The 19,767-nt window shown below is 37.6% G+C and overlaps 1 protein-coding gene across 1 annotated transcript; it reads right to left on the bottom strand.

Moving 5' to 3' along the window:
• Window positions 1-581: 581 nt before the first annotated feature.
• fbxo10 (F-box protein 10) lies at window positions 582-18,396 on the bottom strand. Its single transcript, XM_051908348.1, has 11 exons — window positions 18,072-18,396; window positions 15,166-15,794; window positions 12,433-13,248; window positions 10,323-10,472; window positions 7,698-7,834; window positions 7,496-7,566; window positions 7,195-7,347; window positions 5,565-5,894; window positions 2,329-2,639; window positions 1,727-1,908; window positions 582-893 (listed from the first exon to the last, which is right to left on the bottom strand). The coding sequence occupies exons 2-11, from the start codon at window positions 15,754-15,756 to the stop codon at window positions 716-718; spliced, it is 2,919 nt and encodes a 972-aa protein (XP_051764308.1). The 5' UTR covers window positions 15,757-15,794; window positions 18,072-18,396; the 3' UTR covers window positions 582-715.
• Between the last annotated feature and the right edge of the window lie 1,371 nt (window positions 18,397-19,767).

Genomic DNA, 19,767 nt, shown 5'->3' with positions numbered 1-19,767 from the left:
AGAAATCCAAGAGGTATATGACTCGTCCATAGACAGCAATATAATCAGCACTTTCAAGGTCCAGAAAGGTACTGAAGACATTGTTAAAACAGTCGACGTGACTGCAGTGGTTCAACCTTAATTTTAATGAAGCGACGAGAATACTTTCTGTGCACAAAAACAAAACAAAAATAACGACTTTATTCAACAATCTCTTTACTTCCCTGTCATTAACCTTACGCAGGTGATGCAGTAAGCACAGTGAAGGCTTCCGTGTTTACGTCCGAATGCCAGCTCAGTATTGGCCAAAGCTGTACACGTGAGCAGCACAACGCATGCGTGTGATGCTGACGCAGGAGCCGGCCAGTAATGAGTCGGCGTTCTGACTTAGAACCTGGAAGCGCTGGACGTAAACAACATATAAGAATGAGACGAGAAGATATTGTTGAATAAAGTCTTTATTTTTGTGCACAAAAAGTATTCTCGTTGCTTCATAACATTAAGGTTGAACCACTTCAGTCACGTCGACAGTTTTAACGATGTCTTTAGTACCTTTCTGGACCTTGAAAGTGTTGATTATACTGCTGTCTATGGAAGAGTCATATACCGCTCAGATTTCATCAAAAATATCTTAATTTGTGTTCCGAAGATGAACGAAGGTCTTACAGGTGTGTAATTAATGACAGAATTTTCATTTTTGGGTAAACTAACCCTTTAAAGCCAGGAATTATATACCTCATAAAATCGAGCAAAAGATGCTGCCATTGTTATGGCAACCGCTTTCTACAGAGGCAGTAATTCTGTTCGTCATGGTGATGGCAAGGTGAGCAGGGAGTGTGGCAGGGGTGACACTAGAGGGGTTACTATTGTGGGGACGAGGAGGTGGATTTTCCAGGGCCCAAAGGGCTTGTGACCTACGACAGAAAGAGTTGTATAGGTCAAAAATATTATGCCACATATCATTAGTGATGCATAGAATTTTCAGCAAACATTAAATTAATTTTCAGCTTTGGCTGAGACAAAGGGCCAAAATCATTGACTGAAATGGTTATATTTAATTGGCGCTTCTCCTACGGTACAAGATACAACAGGTAAACGTGTAGGGCTAAACACTATAGGACTGGGTTGATCATTTTGATGAACCAAGATATTTTAGTCTATGCTATTTTTAGTTGATGCGTGAACAAAACTTCATTAAACATTACTTGTAGCACACCTACCGTCCACTAATTAGTCTAAGCTTTCAAATTCTCTCAATTTTATAATAAAATTCAACAAATGTCATTTTAACTCTTTTAATGTGTGACAGATATCACTGTAGCCACCTCAGTTGAACCGATCATCTCTTCCTCTCTACTATTAGTTACAGCTCCTGTAAAGATGTCAATAGAAGAGCTTGTAAACAATGTTACATTTACCTCAGGAAATCCATTGAATGTCCATAGCTCATTTGTCAGCTAGAGAGGAGCATTTTGCTCAATATATGCACTACTACGTTACATACTCCTTATATTTTTACTTAAACTGTTATCTTCGTCTTCATTACTTAATGTTTGTTTGAATAAATCGGTCATGAAAACAAGTTATTACAGCCACCATTTAAATGTTTATATTTAAACAACAAAATGGAGTAGAAAGTTTATTTTTGGAGCATCATTATATATTATGATATATATTGTAGATGTGAAACTGGCCTATTACTTACATATACAGAGTTTTGTATCTGAGACATGTGAGTGTGTCTAACCTGGGTCTAAGCAGAGAGTTGTTAAGTACAACACACTCCATGTTCTGTGTGTTTGTCCGTATGGGGGTTTTAGTACTCGTAGGGTGGCCCTGATAAACCAGGTTTTCCTGAACCACACCTCGGACCCGCTCCTTCACGGAAATCCCATAACCTCGCAACGCCTGAACGCGATTCCGCAACACCTGCAGAACAGACATCAAATGTCAGCATCTGATAGCAAGAACCTTTTCAGGACTGCAGATCAAACAGTACATGGACAGTGTCTGAAATCTATGGATTTGCTACACAGCCAATGCTTTTGTATGAATGCAGGCTTTAGTGATAACCATATAAATATTCCATCCATTTTTTGTAGTCTAATAATTATTTTAATTTTATTATTATTGTCAAAAAGTAGAAATACAACTATTAAAAATTCAGAAAAGAGTTTATTTTGTGGATTCTTATACAAAAATAATCAGTATCAATACTGGCCATTAAAAAACAATATCTGTTGTTCTCTAATATTAGTAGACAGGTTGTGATGCAAACACCATCTACCTCTGTATATTGCCTGTGAAGACTTTCTCAACCATGTGACAGAGAGATTGAAGCAAACTCACTTTAACATCTGCATTGTCCATCACTCGTATTCCAACAGAATTATTTCCGACCACATCGTTTTCCACAATCAGCCCATCGCCTCGGAAGCAGACACCGTGACAGCCATTGCCATAAACCCCATTGCCGCACAGCTCTACTCGACTCTCTCTGTCCACGGCCACTCCTGTCCAGCCATTACAGAGGACACAGTTTCCAACTAAACGTGTCAGCTGAGCGCTCTGAATGATAGACATGCCAGCTCCTCTGTTATTGTTCACCATGTTGGCCACCACATTCAGAGGCTCACTGCTCTTCACATACACTCCGACAGCTGGAGAGACAAAGAGAAGTGGGTGAGATGTCAATGTAATCTGAACATGCATGACAGGGATTCTCAGGTGAAGCTGACTAGGGGTTTTAGAGCTTTTTGATAGCAAAAGAGCAGCCAGATCTGATGATATATTACATTCTATATAGTAAATCTCAGCTGCGTGGTTGTTTATATTGTTTCAAAATTGTAAACTGTATAATCCCACAGCACAATATAAAGTTGGATATATATTATAATTTATGCATATGGTATACTCGTGTAAAGCGATATATACTAGCAAATCTCATTTCCTGATCTTTATATTACATTGCAAAATGTAACTACATTATTGCCCAGATCTTTATATAAAGTTGGTTATATAATTATGTTCAACTTTTTCTGCATACAGTACACTCACATAGAGCAATAAATATTATATAGCTAATCTCAATTGCTTGATTGCGTGTATACTATAGCAAATTGTAACTATATTATCGTCCAGTTGTAATCTGCTAAATGTGACTATACGTCATGAAGATATTAACATATTATAAACATTAACATCATGATACTCTGTAAAGCTGCTTTGAAACAATGTTTATTATGAAAAACGCTACAAATAAATTAACTTGACCTGATCCCCTTATGCAGGACCCCATTACTAAAATATAAAGGCAAGTAGGCAACTATATATTTTCATATAAAAAGACAAAGCATGACTATTTAGCATGAAATTGTAAAAACAACATGTTTTCATGTTGACTTAAGTTAACAAAAATTTTTTTTTTTATTCACTATTAGAGTTGTGTATAAAAGTACCTAAAGAAACATTTTCAAATTTAAATATATTTGAATAACACTTTCCACAATAATCATTCCAAAGCAGCTTTACAGAGAATATTGCCTCACAAAGGTGGTCCTGAAAGGTGAAAGTGGCAAGGAAAAACTCTGCAGAAACTTAAGTTGAAAGAATAAAATAAATGTGATTTATGTTACGATTTTCAACTAGACTTCAGAAAGCAGAATGAAACATTATCAGCCCTAGAGTTTAAAATTAACATTTAAAATACAAACCCCATTTCCAGAAAAATTGGGACAATTTGTAAAACGCAATAAAAACCACAATCTGTGATTTGTTAATTCTCTTGAACCTTTTTTTTAACTGACAAAAGTACAAAGAAAAGGTTTCCAATGATTCACTGACCAATATAATTGTATTTTGTGAATATAAACAAATTTTAATTTTGATGGCTGCAACACTCCAAAAAAGTTGGGACAGAAGCAAAATAAAAGTGAAAAGATTATATAATATCCCAGTTAAACAGTTTTTAAACAGTCCACAATTAGCAGGTGAATTGGTAATAGGTGAGGGTATCATGTTTGGGTGTAAAAGAGCTTCTCAGTCTTTGCAAGAAAAGTTGGGTCATGGCTCACCACTTTGTGCCAAATGTCATGAGAGAATTGTCAAACAATTCAAAAATCACATTTCTCAATGCAAGATTGCAAAGAATTTATGTCTTTCACCATCTACCATACATAATATTGTAAAAAGATTCAGGGAGTCAAGAGAAATCTCAGTCTGTATAGGGCAAAGTACGACACCTCAGTTGAATGTGCGTGACCTTTGAGCCCTCAAATGGCATTGCATTAGAAACCGTCATGCTATAATATAGCCACATGGACTCGGGAGTACTTTGGAAAACAGTTGTCACTTAACAGTCTGCTGCTGCATCAAGAAATGCAACTCAAATCTCTGTTACACAAGGAGAAAGCTACACATCTGTTCTATGCAGAGATGCCAGTGAGTTCTCTGGGCCCGAGCTCATCTCAGATGGTCTAAAAGACAGTAGAATGTGAGCTGTGGTCAGATGAGTCAATGTTTCAGCTTGTTTTTGGAAAAAATGGACATTGAGTTCTCAGTCCCAAAGACAAAAACGACCATACAGACTTTCATTAGCAACAGGTGCAAAAAAAAACATCTGTCATGGTATGGAGGTGCATCAGTGCAAATGGCATGGGTGACTAGCATTTGTGTGAAGGTACCATTGACATGGAGGCATATATTTGAATTGTACAGAGACATAAACTGCCATCAAGATGACATCTTTCCTGGATAGCAAGACAAAGCTAGGCCTCATTCTGCATTGATACATCAGAGTGGTTCCTAGACACTCTACACCGTAGAGTGGATGTGCCTGACTGCCTGCCTGCAGTCCAGATCTGACTCTTATTGAAAATGTATGGCCCATCATGAAAAGGAGAATCAGACAACGATGACCACAGACTGTTGTGCAGATGTCTTGTACCAGGCGAGATTGGGTAAAAATTCCACTTGCAAAACTGCAACAATTAGTATCCTCAATTTCCAAATGATTAAAAATTGTAATTAAAAGGAAAGGTGATGTGACACAGTGATAAACACAGCTCTTTTTTGGACTTGTGTTGCAGCCATCAAAAATCTAAATTTGTTTATACTTATAAAATACAATAAAGTTGTTCAGTGAAAACATTGGAAATCTATTCTTTGTACTTTTGTCAGTTAAATAGAGGTTCAAGAGAATTAACAAATCACAGATTCTTGATTTTATTGCATTTTACAAAATGTCCCAGCGTTTCCAGAAATGGGGTTTGTATTATTAAACAGTTAAATGGTCACATGCCAAAATAAATAAATAATAATAATAATAATGAGGCCACAAATTAATAATTCTTTCTCACAATTTATTAATTTGTGACCAAGTTTTAATTTTTTATTAGTTTCCTTGATTTAATTTAGTTAAATCGTGACCATGTTTTATTGGTCAATAGTGACAGACCACTCATGGTATATTCAAACTGCATGTGTTCAAATTAGCAGCAAAATTAAAACACAACATCTAAAAGTAGCTGTGTAATTTGAATATCCCAGATGAGGTAAAAGAGACATCATATTTAACAGCAACTAACCTCCGTTGTGGCTAATGCAGTTGTTTTCCACTAGGGCAACTGTGATTGGCCGTCGAGTGGAAAAGCGCTCATCTTCGCTATCGATATCACTTTCCCATGCCATCAGTTCTCCTTCCTCATTGAAGTTCTCCGGCCCTCCTCTGTCCCTCTCTCCAACCCCGACTCCTCTCTCTCTGTCCTGTAAAGAGCGATAGCCCTCTCGGCTCACTGCAGACTCAGTGTCCTTCCGGCAGAAAACAGCCAGCCCATACATGCGGTTATGGATAATATGGTTTCCAATGAGCTGAGGTAGACTAGATGACATAACCCATACCCCACAGCCTCTGTTGCCTACAAAACACCAGGGATATCAGTTGATATTAGTCTTCTAAATAGAATGAAAGAATAAAACAATATCACATTAATTCTTTAAATAATGTATGTAATGTAATAATGTAAATAATAATGTCATGTCCAAAAAAAATAACTGATTTTTTTTTCTTTTCTGACTTTAACATTGCAATAGCTATGTATCCATCCACCTATTTTTAGGCGCATTTTGGGATATCACATTAAAAAAAATGCAAGATGCGCTTAACTTCTAAAATGCGCATAAAAAAAACATTTGCTCAATTAAGGCGGATACATTTTTTTATTCGATAAGAAGACATGCAGATAAACTACGATGGAAACACATTTACAGAATAAATCCCTCAATGCGCAGCAAAAAAAACTCACATAACTTTGCCTCAACAAAGGATGTGATTGGATAACTGGAATAACCAGCGGACCAATTTCATTGGACAGCATCTCAAATGTTGGTTTGGTCGTTCTGAAAAGCCTGAGCCAAAGCTTGTCATCAGAATAATTTGGTATTGGTATGGCCTCCAAGAAGTGTCTCACATGATTAACATCAGGCATCCGAACGCAAGATAAGACGACAATGTTTATTGCGTTTTGTCTGTGTGCTCTTAGATGAGAGTCATTTATGATGTAGGAAAAAAGAACCACAGTGGCTTTCCTGATTGCAGAAACTACCATTTATATTACAGATATTTTGCGCCAAATTCCCAGAAAGTGACGATTTTGTTTTGTCGTAATCTGCAACAAAATCATTTTAAAATCAGTTGGTCTCGGGCTGCGTCCAAAATTGCATACTCTGTGGAGTAGGTACTTATTTTGAATAAGTAATTACTTCACGACCACTGAAAAAGTACATTCTATATAGAATAAATGTGTGTAGTATGAATGTAATCCAGACTTAATACATTCGTCATGCAATCATTATCATGTGACCTACCAGCGTCAGTTTCATTGCTTCACTGTCTTTCATAAATCCTCTCTCGCAGCCTCATGGGATAGTAAAGTGTCCATCGTATGCACATTTCAGAATCTCGCCGGAAGTAGTAGGTCATCCTGGTACTTTTTGCCTACTCTTTTAGAGTACTGTGAATTTGAGCATACTTCTTTATATACTGTTTTACGCCTACTATATAGTAGGAAAGTATGCGATTTCGGATGCAGCCTTTGTGTTAGGGCACACAATTTTTGTGTTGCATGGCACTCAATCACACATATTTGCAACAGAATGAACAAATTCTGGATAACATCTGCCAAATGCTTTAAACGCAAAAAGCTGAAATATTCACACCGTATATGTGGTTGCCTTCAATGACACCCCTCCCTCTCTCTCCCACCACCACTCCGTCCGAGTAGCCATAACAGATGAAGTTATTGCGCAGGACAGGGTCACCTCCTCGACGGATGTCAGCACCACCCCACTGATTCTGCCTAATAACATTATCTATCAAAGACGAGAGAAGTAAAGCAGCAGTTAGAATTGATTTAGCTGTTTTAAGAGCAGGAGGAAACAGTTGAATAGGGCAAGGTCTACAGTGCTTGAAGCACCTATAAACTATTTAAATGGAAAATGGTACTGCGGTCAAACGGACCAGTGATCAGTCCTCTTCCGTTCTCATTGACAGCAACGCCTGCTGCAAGACCCTGGAAAATGTGATTTCCACTATCATGAAAAGAGAAAGAAACAGAAATCAGATCTTTAGTCTTATTAGTTTCATGATAACAAACAAATGGTTCTTGTTATCCAACTTGATTTGCATTAAAACACAAAGACCCCTGGCCTGCACTGCATACCTGACAACAGGATTGCCATTAAAGAGAATATACACGCCAGCTTCCTTGTTGCCGTAGATCTGGTTGCTGCGAATGGAACCTCTCCCGTTGCCCAAGACAACAATCCCGGAACGCAAACCACTGTGGATTCTATTACACTGCAGCCAGGAAAAGAGAAAAGGAAAGAAAAAACAGTATATACACAGAAAATTATATGGGATAGTAGAAATGACAATATATCTTCTAGACTTCTTTCCACTGCACTAGTTCTAATTTGATTACACTACACAAAATGTTTTTATTCAGAATATTTTTTGACTTGTTTTTCATTACATATACACAGACTCCCTTAAAACAAATGTATTTATTTAAAGGTGCAATGTGTAAATTTTAGGAGGATCTATTGACAAATGCAATATAATATACATAACTGTGTTTTCAGTGGTGTATAAAGACCTTACATAATGAACTGTTATGTTTTTATTACCTTACAATGAGCCATTTCTATCTACAGGTACATACACCGTGGGTCCCTTTACATGTTAAGTCTCCATTTTGCACCAGCATATTTCTACATTAGCCCTAAACGGACAAACTGCTCTACAGAGCAGTGATTGGCTACTCTCTGCTGTCTCAGACGACAACATCTCTGTCCTGTGTTGGCCACCATATCCACTAAAATTTACACACTGCACCTTTAAAGGGTTAGTTCACCCAAAAATGAAAATTATGTCATTAATTACTAATGTCATTAATTACTAATGTAGAATTAATTACTAATTCTACACCGTAAGACCTTCGTTCATCTTCCACAAATTAAGATATTTTTGATGAAATCCGATGGCTCTGTGAGGCCTCCATTGCCAGCAAGACAATTAACACTTTCAGTGCCCAGAAGCAACGAGAAGACTTTTTGTGCGCCAAAAAAACAAAAGAATAACTTTTCAACAATATCTAGTGATGGCCGATTTCAAAACACTGCTTCGAATCTTTTGTTTTGAATAAGTGGTTCGGAGCGCCAAAGTCACATGATTTCAGTAAATGAGGCTTCGTTACGTCATAAGTGTTTCGAAATTTCAATAGTTCTTTAACAGTTTGATACGCGATCCGAATCACTGATTCAAAACAAAAGATTCATAAAGCTTCGAAGCAGTGTTTTAAAAATCGGCCATCACTAGGGTGACCACCCGTCCCGCATTTTGCGGGACAGTCCCGAAATTGGGAGCTTTGTCCAGTGTCCTGCAAGACTTAAGTAGTGTCCCACATTTCATTTATGTCTAATTTTTTTCCATCCCTGAAATTACAATACCACAGTAAGAAATATAATAAAAACTGTGACTGGCATTTAAAAATCTATATGTGCAGCCGTCATATTCTAGCTGTGAAAATAACCAACCAACGCAATCATAGAGAGAGGTTTTCCCGCTGATGACAACTGAGTGGAATAATCATGGAATAAGAGCGGGCCTCATCAAAGTCGGTAAACACAACTACACCAGCAAGGATTTCATCTCACATACTGGATCACCTCAAGAGCTGCTCAAATTGATGATTTAAAGCATGTAATCATCCATCCTGATGTTAAATATCTCCAACGAATGGCGGCGATCAAGCGCCACCCACGGAAATGGTCGAGCACCTACGGAAAAACGAGACATTCTCCATTCGTTTTAACCAATAAAAAATTGCGACGTTCAGACACGACTTTGTTCTCACGTTAATAGTTCATTTAATGCAGGTTCTCTGGCGTTATTATAATGAAAAATGTCATTGTATGTTATTGTAACACGAGAGCGCATCAAATCTCTCCACTCACAGGCGGATTCCCTTCTCGCACAAAACTGGACGCGCGCTCTCGCTCAGATATCACATGTGTGTGCTCAATCTTTGTCCTCCTGCATGTGCAGCTGTGAATCTAGAATTGTCTTCTCTCCAGGATTTAATATTGCCATAAGTGCAACATTATAGTGTGGGCACCCACCGGCAGAAACATTAATCGGCGCATATGCCAAGTTTGCTAACAAATGTAAATCAATATTTACATAGCGTAATAATTGTAAATTTATCTGTCCTACGTGTCCTGCATTGTCCCACAAAATCACATCTACTGTCCTGCAACAGATCAGTAGCCATCACTAGATATTGTTGAAAAGTCGTTATTTTTTTTATTTTTTTTGGCACACAAAAAGTATTTTCATCGCTTTATAATATTAAGGATGAACCACTGTATTCACATCAACTCTTTTAAATATGTCTTTAGTAGCTTCCTGGGCATTGAAAGTGATAATTATCTAGCTGGTAATGCAGGCCTCACTGAGCCATTGGATTTCATCAAAAATATCTTAATTTGTGTTCTAAAGATGATCGAAGGTCTTACGGGTGTAGAACGACATGAGGATGAGTAATTAATGACTGAATTTTCATTTTCGGGTCAACTAACCCTTTAAAGCATAAACTATTAATATTATTATTAATATATTAATATTAAATGTTTAAAGCATAAACCTCACTAAATTAGGTTAGATTTATGATTAAGGTATAAAAAAAAACTAGTTGCGATAGGTAAATAAAATTCAAGAGATATTATCTGAACCAACTCTTATAATCTAATGCAATTTTTTGAAGTGTACTAAAAGAAATGTGTACCAGTATGATAGGATTAGCCCCTTTGCGGATGTCTAGTCCCGCTTCTCCATTAGAGTGAATGTTGTTGTCAGCAATAAGACCTTGAGCAGAAAGTCGCAGGAACACACCAGACGCCTTGCACCCACACACTTCATTACGCAACATCACCATCTAAACAGAAAAAAGGAGAGACAGTATAAGAGAGAGAGAGAGAGATTCGTGAAAAAGAACTAAAACATGAAAAGAAGATAAAAGAGAGAAGATGATCAGAAACAGTGCAATGTCATAAAATATTTTCTATGATTGCAGATATTATTAAATCTGCTGGTTGCAATTGTGCTTCTCACAAGCATGAAATGGAATGAAAAAAGACATTTCTTAAGAAAATGTAGCAAGTGCTTGCCTGTGCAGAAGACTCTGACATGACACTAGGGTGTTATGGATAGTTGTCAGGAAGGTGCTATGCCACTACTAAGGTGTTTTGAGTGGTTCCTAAGTATTACTATGCAGTTGCTTGCTAGAGTGTTCTAAGCGGTTGCTTTTTTTGCCATTTTAACATCACCAAGTAAAAACTGTAATTCTGATTGCTGCTTCCCAACAACCTGCACAAATTGAGAAATCATTCATATCTGTAGTACAAACTGTGTAGGATGGGATAAGGCTGGAACACACTACCAGACGTTTTTTCGAACATAACAAACTTACACAACTGTAATAACATGAACCTCAGCATGATTTTCTATGAAATCTGTCAACTCCCCAATATCTGCAGACCGGCTCTGACTTTTGGCAACTAGCATTGACTTCTCCAGACTCTATTCAGGGCAAAATCTGGGCAAAGTCATGTAGTGTATTCCAGACTTTACATGCCAAAATGTAATACTTTAAATTATGCAAATCCAGGCACAACTGGCAAGTGTGAGTTAATGATATTAAATCTCTGGCCAACACCAATGAGCCAATAATTATTTTAACGTTAACGCTACAAGGCATCACATTATAATGTACGGTATGAAAATGGATATTCATTTTGAGATGTGCGGAAGTGTCAAAAGATCTTTTCTTCTGTATTGATGTACATCCGAATGTAGACGCAGATGCATATAAGCTTGCAGGTGTGGGCTTTAAGATGAAATGATTGGAGAAGTCCTGCTTACGTGACCAGAGAGAAGTGTGTCGCTTTCACCGGAAGGTCCAGTAATCACATTCTGATCCCACTTATATTAAGTGTATTTATCTACTATGTACTAACATTTAAATTGATCATTTGATACAATGTAACTACTAGGGGTTTAACAATATATCGTGTCACAATATATCGCAATACAAAAATGCAACAATATGTATTGTGTACAGTTCATCCAAAATGAAAATTACTGTGTGAGAAAAAAAATCAAGTTTAAAAAGTTTTAGTCTTAGTACTACATTAAACTACAATATATAATGTTGAATATAATGTATAATAATGCAATGGGGGAATATTTGCGGGTCCTGATAATGGCAAAGGTCTTATGTTACCAGTAAAAAGTGACCTACATTATTTTAAATATATCTAGTCAGTGACAGAGTGCAAGAATATTCGTTAAAAATAATTCTGTATTTTCAGCTTCAGAATCATGAATATTTTTATTCTGGTGTCACCATTATCCTGTGCTTTGGGTCACCAGCACCAAGTCCAAGCATATTCATTTCAACCCCCAATGTAATATCAAATTTAGCATTTTAAATCAACAGTACATTTTTTGTTAACTGTTTACCATATGTCTTGGAGTATCGCAATAATATTGTATCGTGAGATGTATCGAATAGACATAAGGGTATCGTTAAACCCCGATTAACTACTGTGTACATACATGTTTTTACATTGTACTTATATTTTTAAAATAGAATTTATATTTTATTATATTATATATTTTATATATATATCTACAATTACATACAATTATATCTACCCTTACATCTTAACCCACCATAAAACATGTCGTGCCACAGAGCTGCAATATTTATAATTTTACGGGTAATCAGCCAGCTAAAGGCACATTTGCACATTAAACTTAGAGAAAGAATTTTAATGTCGACAAAATTACACACTTCAGCTTTAAAGGGCATAAAAGATACACGTTTTACACACTTTGGCATTCTGGATGCAGCGCACTGCATAGTTGAGCCCCTTGAACACATTGGCCTCCAGTCGAGCTTGACCATGATTGCACAGGTGCACACCACCTTTTCCATCCCGCAGCAGACAGCGGCGAAGCAGGCAGCCTTGAACCGATGCGGACAACTCCCGCGCCTCTGCATCTCTTTGCAGCTCTGCAGACAGACTCAACAGTGCAGGAAATGCAGAAGAATCGGGCATGTCCGCTTTGGAGAGATGCGCTAGTCCGTGCTGGTCATATGAAAGCTTTAAGCCTGTGCTTTTCTCGCCATCTAGCTCATCATCTTCCTCACTTGACTCACTTGATGTTTCCATGCCATCCTCCTCAATCATTGTACCATCCTGACCTGGAAGAAGACTATCTCCACCTTTCTGTTTTGCCCAGTTTGTTTCCCAATCAACTTCCTGTTTACTCCAATCCTTTATTGTGTTTACTCCTTCAGAGGGTGCGTTTCCATGACTACCAGCACCCACGCTGTCTTTTCCACCCTGGTTAGATATTTCAGCTGACCCATTACTAGTCATCATGGTGAAGGTCTTGGCCAAGGCGACCAGGTGTTTGAAGGCCCAGTTGCGTTCAGAAACCGGAGCACCTTCCACAGTGACAGAGGCAGAATCGCCCCCTGAGAATTCACAACTGTCCATTAAACTGATGGCCACTCCAAGAAAATGGGCAGAGCTGCCCTGGGCAAAAGAGCAGAAACGAGCCTGACACGTCCCTGGACCCCGGATATGCAGCTGACAGCCCTCAAAGTTGCAGTTGTCCAACTGGACATGCCCAGAAGACGTCTTAGAAAGAAACAAGAAAAAAGATGTAATTACAGCACTATAGGAAAACTGACTGTTTTTCTGTGTAAAGCCTGTTACAGAGTGGGATGGATGGATGGATGAGAAATATAAGGATGGATAAATGGATAGATGAAAAATATAAGGATGGATAAATGGATAGATGAGAAATATAAAGATGGATGGATGGATGGATGAATGAGAAATATTGGATGGAAGGATGATGGATGGATGAATGAGAAATATTAGATAGATGAATAGATGGATAGATGGATAGATGCATAAGAAATATAAGATGGATGGATGAGAAATATTAGATGGATGGATGGATGATGGAAAATATTGGATGGATGGATGGATGGATGGATGGATGGATGAGAAAAATTAGATGGATGGATGGGAAATGGATGGATGGGAAATATTAGATGGATGGATGGATGGATGGATGGAAGGATGAGAAATATTGGATGGATGGATGGATGGATGAATGAATGAGGAATATTAGAGAGATGATGAATGGATGGATAGATGGATGGATGAGAAATATTGGATGGATATTAGATGGATGGATGGACGGATGCATGAGAAATATAAGATGGATGGATAAATGGATAGATGAGAAATATAAGATGGATGGATGGATGATGGAAAATATTAGATGGATGGATGGATGGATGAGAAAAATTAGATGGATGGATGGAAAATAGATGGACGGATGGGAAATATTAGATGGATGTATGGATGGATGGATGGATGGGTGGATGGGTGGGTGGGTGGATGGATGATGGATGGATGGATGGATGGATGATGGATGGATGGATGGATGGAAGGATGAGAAATATTGGATGGAAGAATGATGGATGGATGAATGAATGAGGAATATTAGAGAGATGATGAATGGATGGATAGATGGATGGATGAGAAATATTGGATGGATATTAAATGGATGGATGGATAGATGCATGAGAAATATAAGGATGGATAAATGGATAGATGAGAAATATTAAATGGATGATGGATGGATGAAAAATATTAGATGGATGGATGGATGGATGAAAAATATTAGATGGATGGATGGGAAATATTGGATGGATGGATAGATGGATGGATGGATGGAAAATATTGGATGGATGGATGGATGGATGGATGGATGGATGGGAAATATTAGATGGATGATGGATGGATGAGAAATATTAGATGGATGGATAAATGGATGGATGGATGAGAAATATTGGATGGATGGGAAATATTAGATGGATGGATGGATGGATGGATGGATGAGAAATATTAGATGGATGGATGGATGAGAAATATTGGATGGAAGGATGATGGATGGATGGATGAGAAATATTAGATGGATGGATAGATGGATGGATGGATGGATGGATGAGAAATATTGGATGGATGATGGATGGATGTATGGATGAATGGATGAGAAATACTGGATGGATGGATGGATGGATGGATGAGAAATATTGGATGGATGATGGATGGATGTATGGATGAATGGATGAGAAATACTGGATGGATGGATGGATGGATGATGGATGGATGAAAAATATTGGATGGATGATGGATGTATGGATGAATGGATGAGAAATACTGGATGGATGGATGGATGGATGAGAAATATTAGACAGACAGACAGACGGATGGATAGATGGATGGATAGATGGATAGATAGATAGATAACACCATAACTGATGTTTAAAGGGCTGAAGTAATTACAGATTTGAATGCTGACAATCAGATTTTTAGGGGCACCAAGATGAAGCCCCACTTAATAGGGTCTAGAATGTGTTCAGCATTTATGGATGTATGACTAACTGTTGTCACTTTTTATAGATGAATATCCACAGATGTTACAATTTGCATGCTTTTGATGTGGCTGTGTATGCTTGTGGAAGTATCAAGGCTCACCTTATAAACCACAGGTGAAAACCACGCTGGCATGAACACCAGATTGCACAGTCTCGCCGTCGGGCACTGTTGATCAAAGCTCACCAATAACGACACATCCCCCAACTTGCCCATTCCAACAATCTCCACAGGCACCTTGAGGGACACCTCCACCTGTTCTTCATATACACCCGCATGGAGCACCACCTTATCGTACGGCCCTGCCGCAGCCAGTGCCCCCCTGAGAGTCTCATAGCCGCCCCCTGCCACAGTGCCAACATGCCAAATCCTGCGGTCTTTCCTCCGGCGGAAAAGATGGAGGCAGGCAGACGAGTGGAGGTCCGAGCCGTTCTGGGTCCATGTTCGGCTGGCAAGAGCATGCTGACGGAGAGCCTCTCTCCAGGAAACCGGGGGCAGATGGGGGCGACGGGGCCAATTTGGATGGCGACATTCAGGGCATCCTAGACAAAGTTGCCGCCAACGTGTGCTGTCCAAGCTCAAAATGAGTTCCCGCCAGGCTCTGCACACCAGACAGCATCGACCCAGATCTGGCAGAGGCAGGTACGCCAGGATGAGGCGCCAAAGCTCGACAGGCAGACTTCCCACCTCCATATCTGTCAGTACCAAGCCACCTCACCTCGGCAGATCACCTTAGTGTAAACAGGGCAAATGCATTTGCTCAATAAAATATATCATTGTAATAACAGTTTTCTTACTTGTATTGACATATTTCCTGTTAAAACAGAAAGTCTGGGCAGGATGTACTGAAGTCCCTCTTTTTTTTATTATTGTTTAAAATAGGCTTTACTCATGAATTACAATTTACTACTTGTGATATGGGATACTCTAATTTGATTGGACAAAAAAAAAAAAACTGTGTAGTGCATGGTGAGTCATGAGTAATTTTGGTCTGTTTCCCAAAAGAAAGATATTAAATGTGTATACACTGCCATTCAAAAGTTTGGGGTCTGTAAGATTTTTTAATGTTTCTGATAGAAATCTCTTATGCTCACCAAAGCTGAATTTATTTGATCAAAAAATACAGTACATTTTATTAAAATTGAAAATAACTATTTTCTATTTTAATATTTTTTGAAATATTTATTCCAGTGATGTCAAAGCTGGATTTTCAGCAGTCATTACTCCAGTCTTCAGTGTCACATGATCCTTCAGAAATCATTTCTTATATGCTGATTTAGTGCTCAAGAAACTTTTCATATTATTAATGTTGGAAACAGTTGTGCAGCTTAATTTGGTGGAAACCACAGTACATTTTTTTCAGGATTTTATGATGAACAGAAAGTTTAAAAGAACAGCATGTACACTGCTGGGCAAAAAAAGGGCCAAGCCAAAAATGGCAAAATATTTAGTGGTCTTTTAATGGTCATCCATTTTAATCACAAATCACTGGTCAGGAAATTACCAAGAATTGCACAATTAATGTAGATAAAGTAACTTGGCATGGAATAGGCTTCCCCTTTGTTTTCTTAAAATGTTTAAGCCGTGTGGGTAAACTTTCAGACAGCTTTTTACAGGAAGAAGCCTCTGTGTTGTTCAACTCAATGTTTATGGCTTCAAACAGTTCATAAGTAGTTGAAAAATGTCTCTCAGTTCGTTTGAGTTTAATGTGAGACAAAATATTCACTATAGGGTTCAAACCTGGACTCTGACCAGGCCAAAACATGAGCCTGATGGACTTGTTCTCAAGCCACTTCTTAGCTATCTTTGCAATTTGAGTAGGAGCGTTGTCTTGTTGAAAAATAACATCTGATCATTCCTCTTTAGATAACAACTTTTCATTTGTGGGAAGCAAGCCATTCTGCAAAATTGTCCTGTACTCCAAAGCAGTAAATGACTTTTCACAGTGAAGTAGCTCACCAGCAGCTAAAAAGGCTCCCCACACAATGCTTCACTGTGGTAGAGATGCATTTTTTATTATATTTCTCACCAGATTTTCAAAGACACCATACCGCTATGGAGCATTGCCATGCAACTCATGTTTCATTATGATTTATCACTCCACACACAACTTCCCATATTCTGCCTGAAACTTCATTCTGTCTTTGATGTTTTTGTGAGACAGCAATGGCTTTTTAAATGTTGCTAATTTCCTGACCAATAATTTGTGGTTAAGACAACTAAAAGCTTAGTGTTTAGCCATTTTGGGCTTGGCCCATTTTTTTGCCCAGGAGTGTATTTAAAATCTTACTGACCCAAACTTTTGAATGGTAGTGTATCTGCTAAAGGTTAATTTTGTCAACTTTTAGGAGTACACACGCATAGCTATTGATATCATATTGATATGTGATCACATTCATATTGAATTCATGGGACCTGATAAAATATTTCTGGGTCAAACATGATTTATAAAAACCTATTTAGGGCTGCATAACATGCTGAAAGGTTCTTTCTCTATAGGATTACAGATAGAACATTAAAAATAGTTCATTTTATGCAAAATAATTTTATTTAAAATGTAAATTTGCTTTTATAGCCTATTATTTTTGTTTGTTATATTCAGTGTCACAAATCATGTTGACATTACACGAAAAGAACATTGTATTCCTTACCGAAAACATTAGAAGGGTTCAGTATTGAGAATATATTGAGGCTTTCTGTGCAAATATTGTCTTTTTGCAACAAAATGTATATGCAATGCTAACATATTTATTCTTGGCAAAGAACGAGAGGGTACAGCATCACAATACCCTGACCAGCATGGAAAAACAAAGCAACACAGGACGCAATAAGAGCACACAAATGAAAACAGCCATGAATGCATTCGACTGAAGTTCAAAGGAAGGGAAAATATGGCAAAGGAAAATAACACATCCATCGTTTCTGCAGCAACTTCGTATCTGCCTGACAACGACATGTTACGATGCTGCCATCTGATTCAGCGCAATAAAAAAAAAAAACGAGCCTACCTCTGACAATACTGTTTCCAGCAAGCATTTTATCAGATGTATAGCTCATCACGACCGTTTTCCTCTTTGGTTACGAGCAGAAACCAAACACCCATCCGGTGAAAATCTCGTATTTCTTGGCGTATTTTCCTTGTTTTTTAAAGGCGTGGAAAACAGGGCTCGTGTATATTCATTCAGAAGGCGGGGGATGTTCTCTTACGAAAGACAACGACAACTTTTCCCTCTTGTCTGACACAGTTGTTAAGCAACATGGCTTTTACTGTGCAACAACAATACACGTGATATTTAGCTTTCGACCCCCAACTCCCCCTCCCCCCTCTCTCTGCCTCTTTTGCACGCGCATCATGTTGTTGGCAAAGAAGATGATCAAAATCACGCATCGCTTATGTTGTGGGAATTCGTGTGTCTTGTGACTAGACTTGAAGACATTACCACCCTCTATTTAATTATTTATTAGCAAACTAAGTTAGTCTTGTAAGGGGTTCTCAGATGATTTGTGTAAAATTGACGATTTTACTAGTCGTCTACTCAACTCAAAAAACAAACAAACCTTGACCTAAATTAGTGAAAATTTCTTAAATATCTCCAATTACTGCCTGCACAGGAAATGACAAACGTTCTCATTCAAATTAAAAGTCCTTGTCAGTCAGCAGAGCATTGCAGTAAAATTCAGTAAAAATGTAGAAATGTAAACCTACATAGAAAAATATAATCTGGCTTAGACAAAAGCATTTTGAAATACATTTTAATAAATAAAAATTGTGAATTGCATTTCTTTTATGAGTACGCTTAATGAGTATGCTTACAGAAGTGAAATATGTGAGAGAAAAAAACTTAACAATAAACACACACACACCAATTGGTAACACCAAAATTAATATTTAAAAACTCCCTTTCCAGTTTGGAGAACACAAGCAGTGCTGTGAAACATCAGTTATGTGTCTGTCTGAGTTGCCTTTTTGTCTCTTGTATTCTTCTCTAGACTTTCTCTGTTTGTCTCCCACAGTCCACTAATCTCTACTAAACATCCCCATCTGGCTGAAGTTCTCAGGAAGAATGGAGATACCTTGTTTTATACTCCTCAAACCCCAGGAATGTTTTCCATATTTTTCAGTATCTCACCTCCATCTACATCTACTCCAACCTATGATGGCATTTCCACTTTATTCAAAAACAAATTTACATATGAAATAATAGTCAGAAAAATTATTTTTATTGACCCTTTAGACAATATATAACAATATAATATATATGTACATATATAGTAGTAAAAAAGACATCTCAGTTTCATTCAGAGTCAGATGTAATATATATTTGGTGCAGATGTTGTTATTTGGCCAAAAATGTGAAATTCTGATAGCTTATAATGTAAATCAGTGAGATTTTTAAAACAGTATTACAGACTACGTATAAAATGCATATACACATCAGTTGTCACTTTTGTTTCTACCTATGTTATGTTTTAGTAAGATAAAGCTTAAATGCTAGTTTTATGATCAAAGCTCTGTAGTTTTTATTGTGGAGGGTATAATATAATGCAATGCAATACAATGATGATTGACAGATGTACAAATACATTTTCCTCAAACACCTGTCATAACATGATTTTTATATATATATATATATATATATATATATATATATATATATATATAGAGAGAGAGAGAGAGAGAGAGAGATAGATAGATAGATAAAG

The sequence above is a fragment of the Ctenopharyngodon idella genome, chromosome 1 (assembly GCF_019924925.1).
Source record: "Ctenopharyngodon idella isolate HZGC_01 chromosome 1, HZGC01, whole genome shotgun sequence".
NCBI classification, from domain to species: Eukaryota; Metazoa; Chordata; class Actinopteri; order Cypriniformes; family Xenocyprididae; genus Ctenopharyngodon; species Ctenopharyngodon idella.
Note: the sequence above shows the minus strand (reverse complement) of the source record. Positions and strands in the feature narration are given on the sequence as shown.

Excerpts from the sequence above, each read along its gene's own strand:
- fbxo10 (XM_051908348.1), bottom strand. The coding sequence starts at position 15,756 with ATGGAGGTGGGAAGTCTGCCTGTCGAGCTTTGGCGCCTCATCCTGGCG. Across the intron at positions 7,567-7,697 it reads AATGGCAATCCTGTTGTCAG|TGGAAATCACATTTTCCAGG; the intron begins GTATGCAGTGCA and ends TTTTCATGATAG. Across the intron at positions 894-1,726 it reads AACTCTCTGCTTAGACCCAG|GTCACAAGCCCTTTGGGCCC; the intron begins GTTAGACACACT and ends TTTCTGTCGTAG.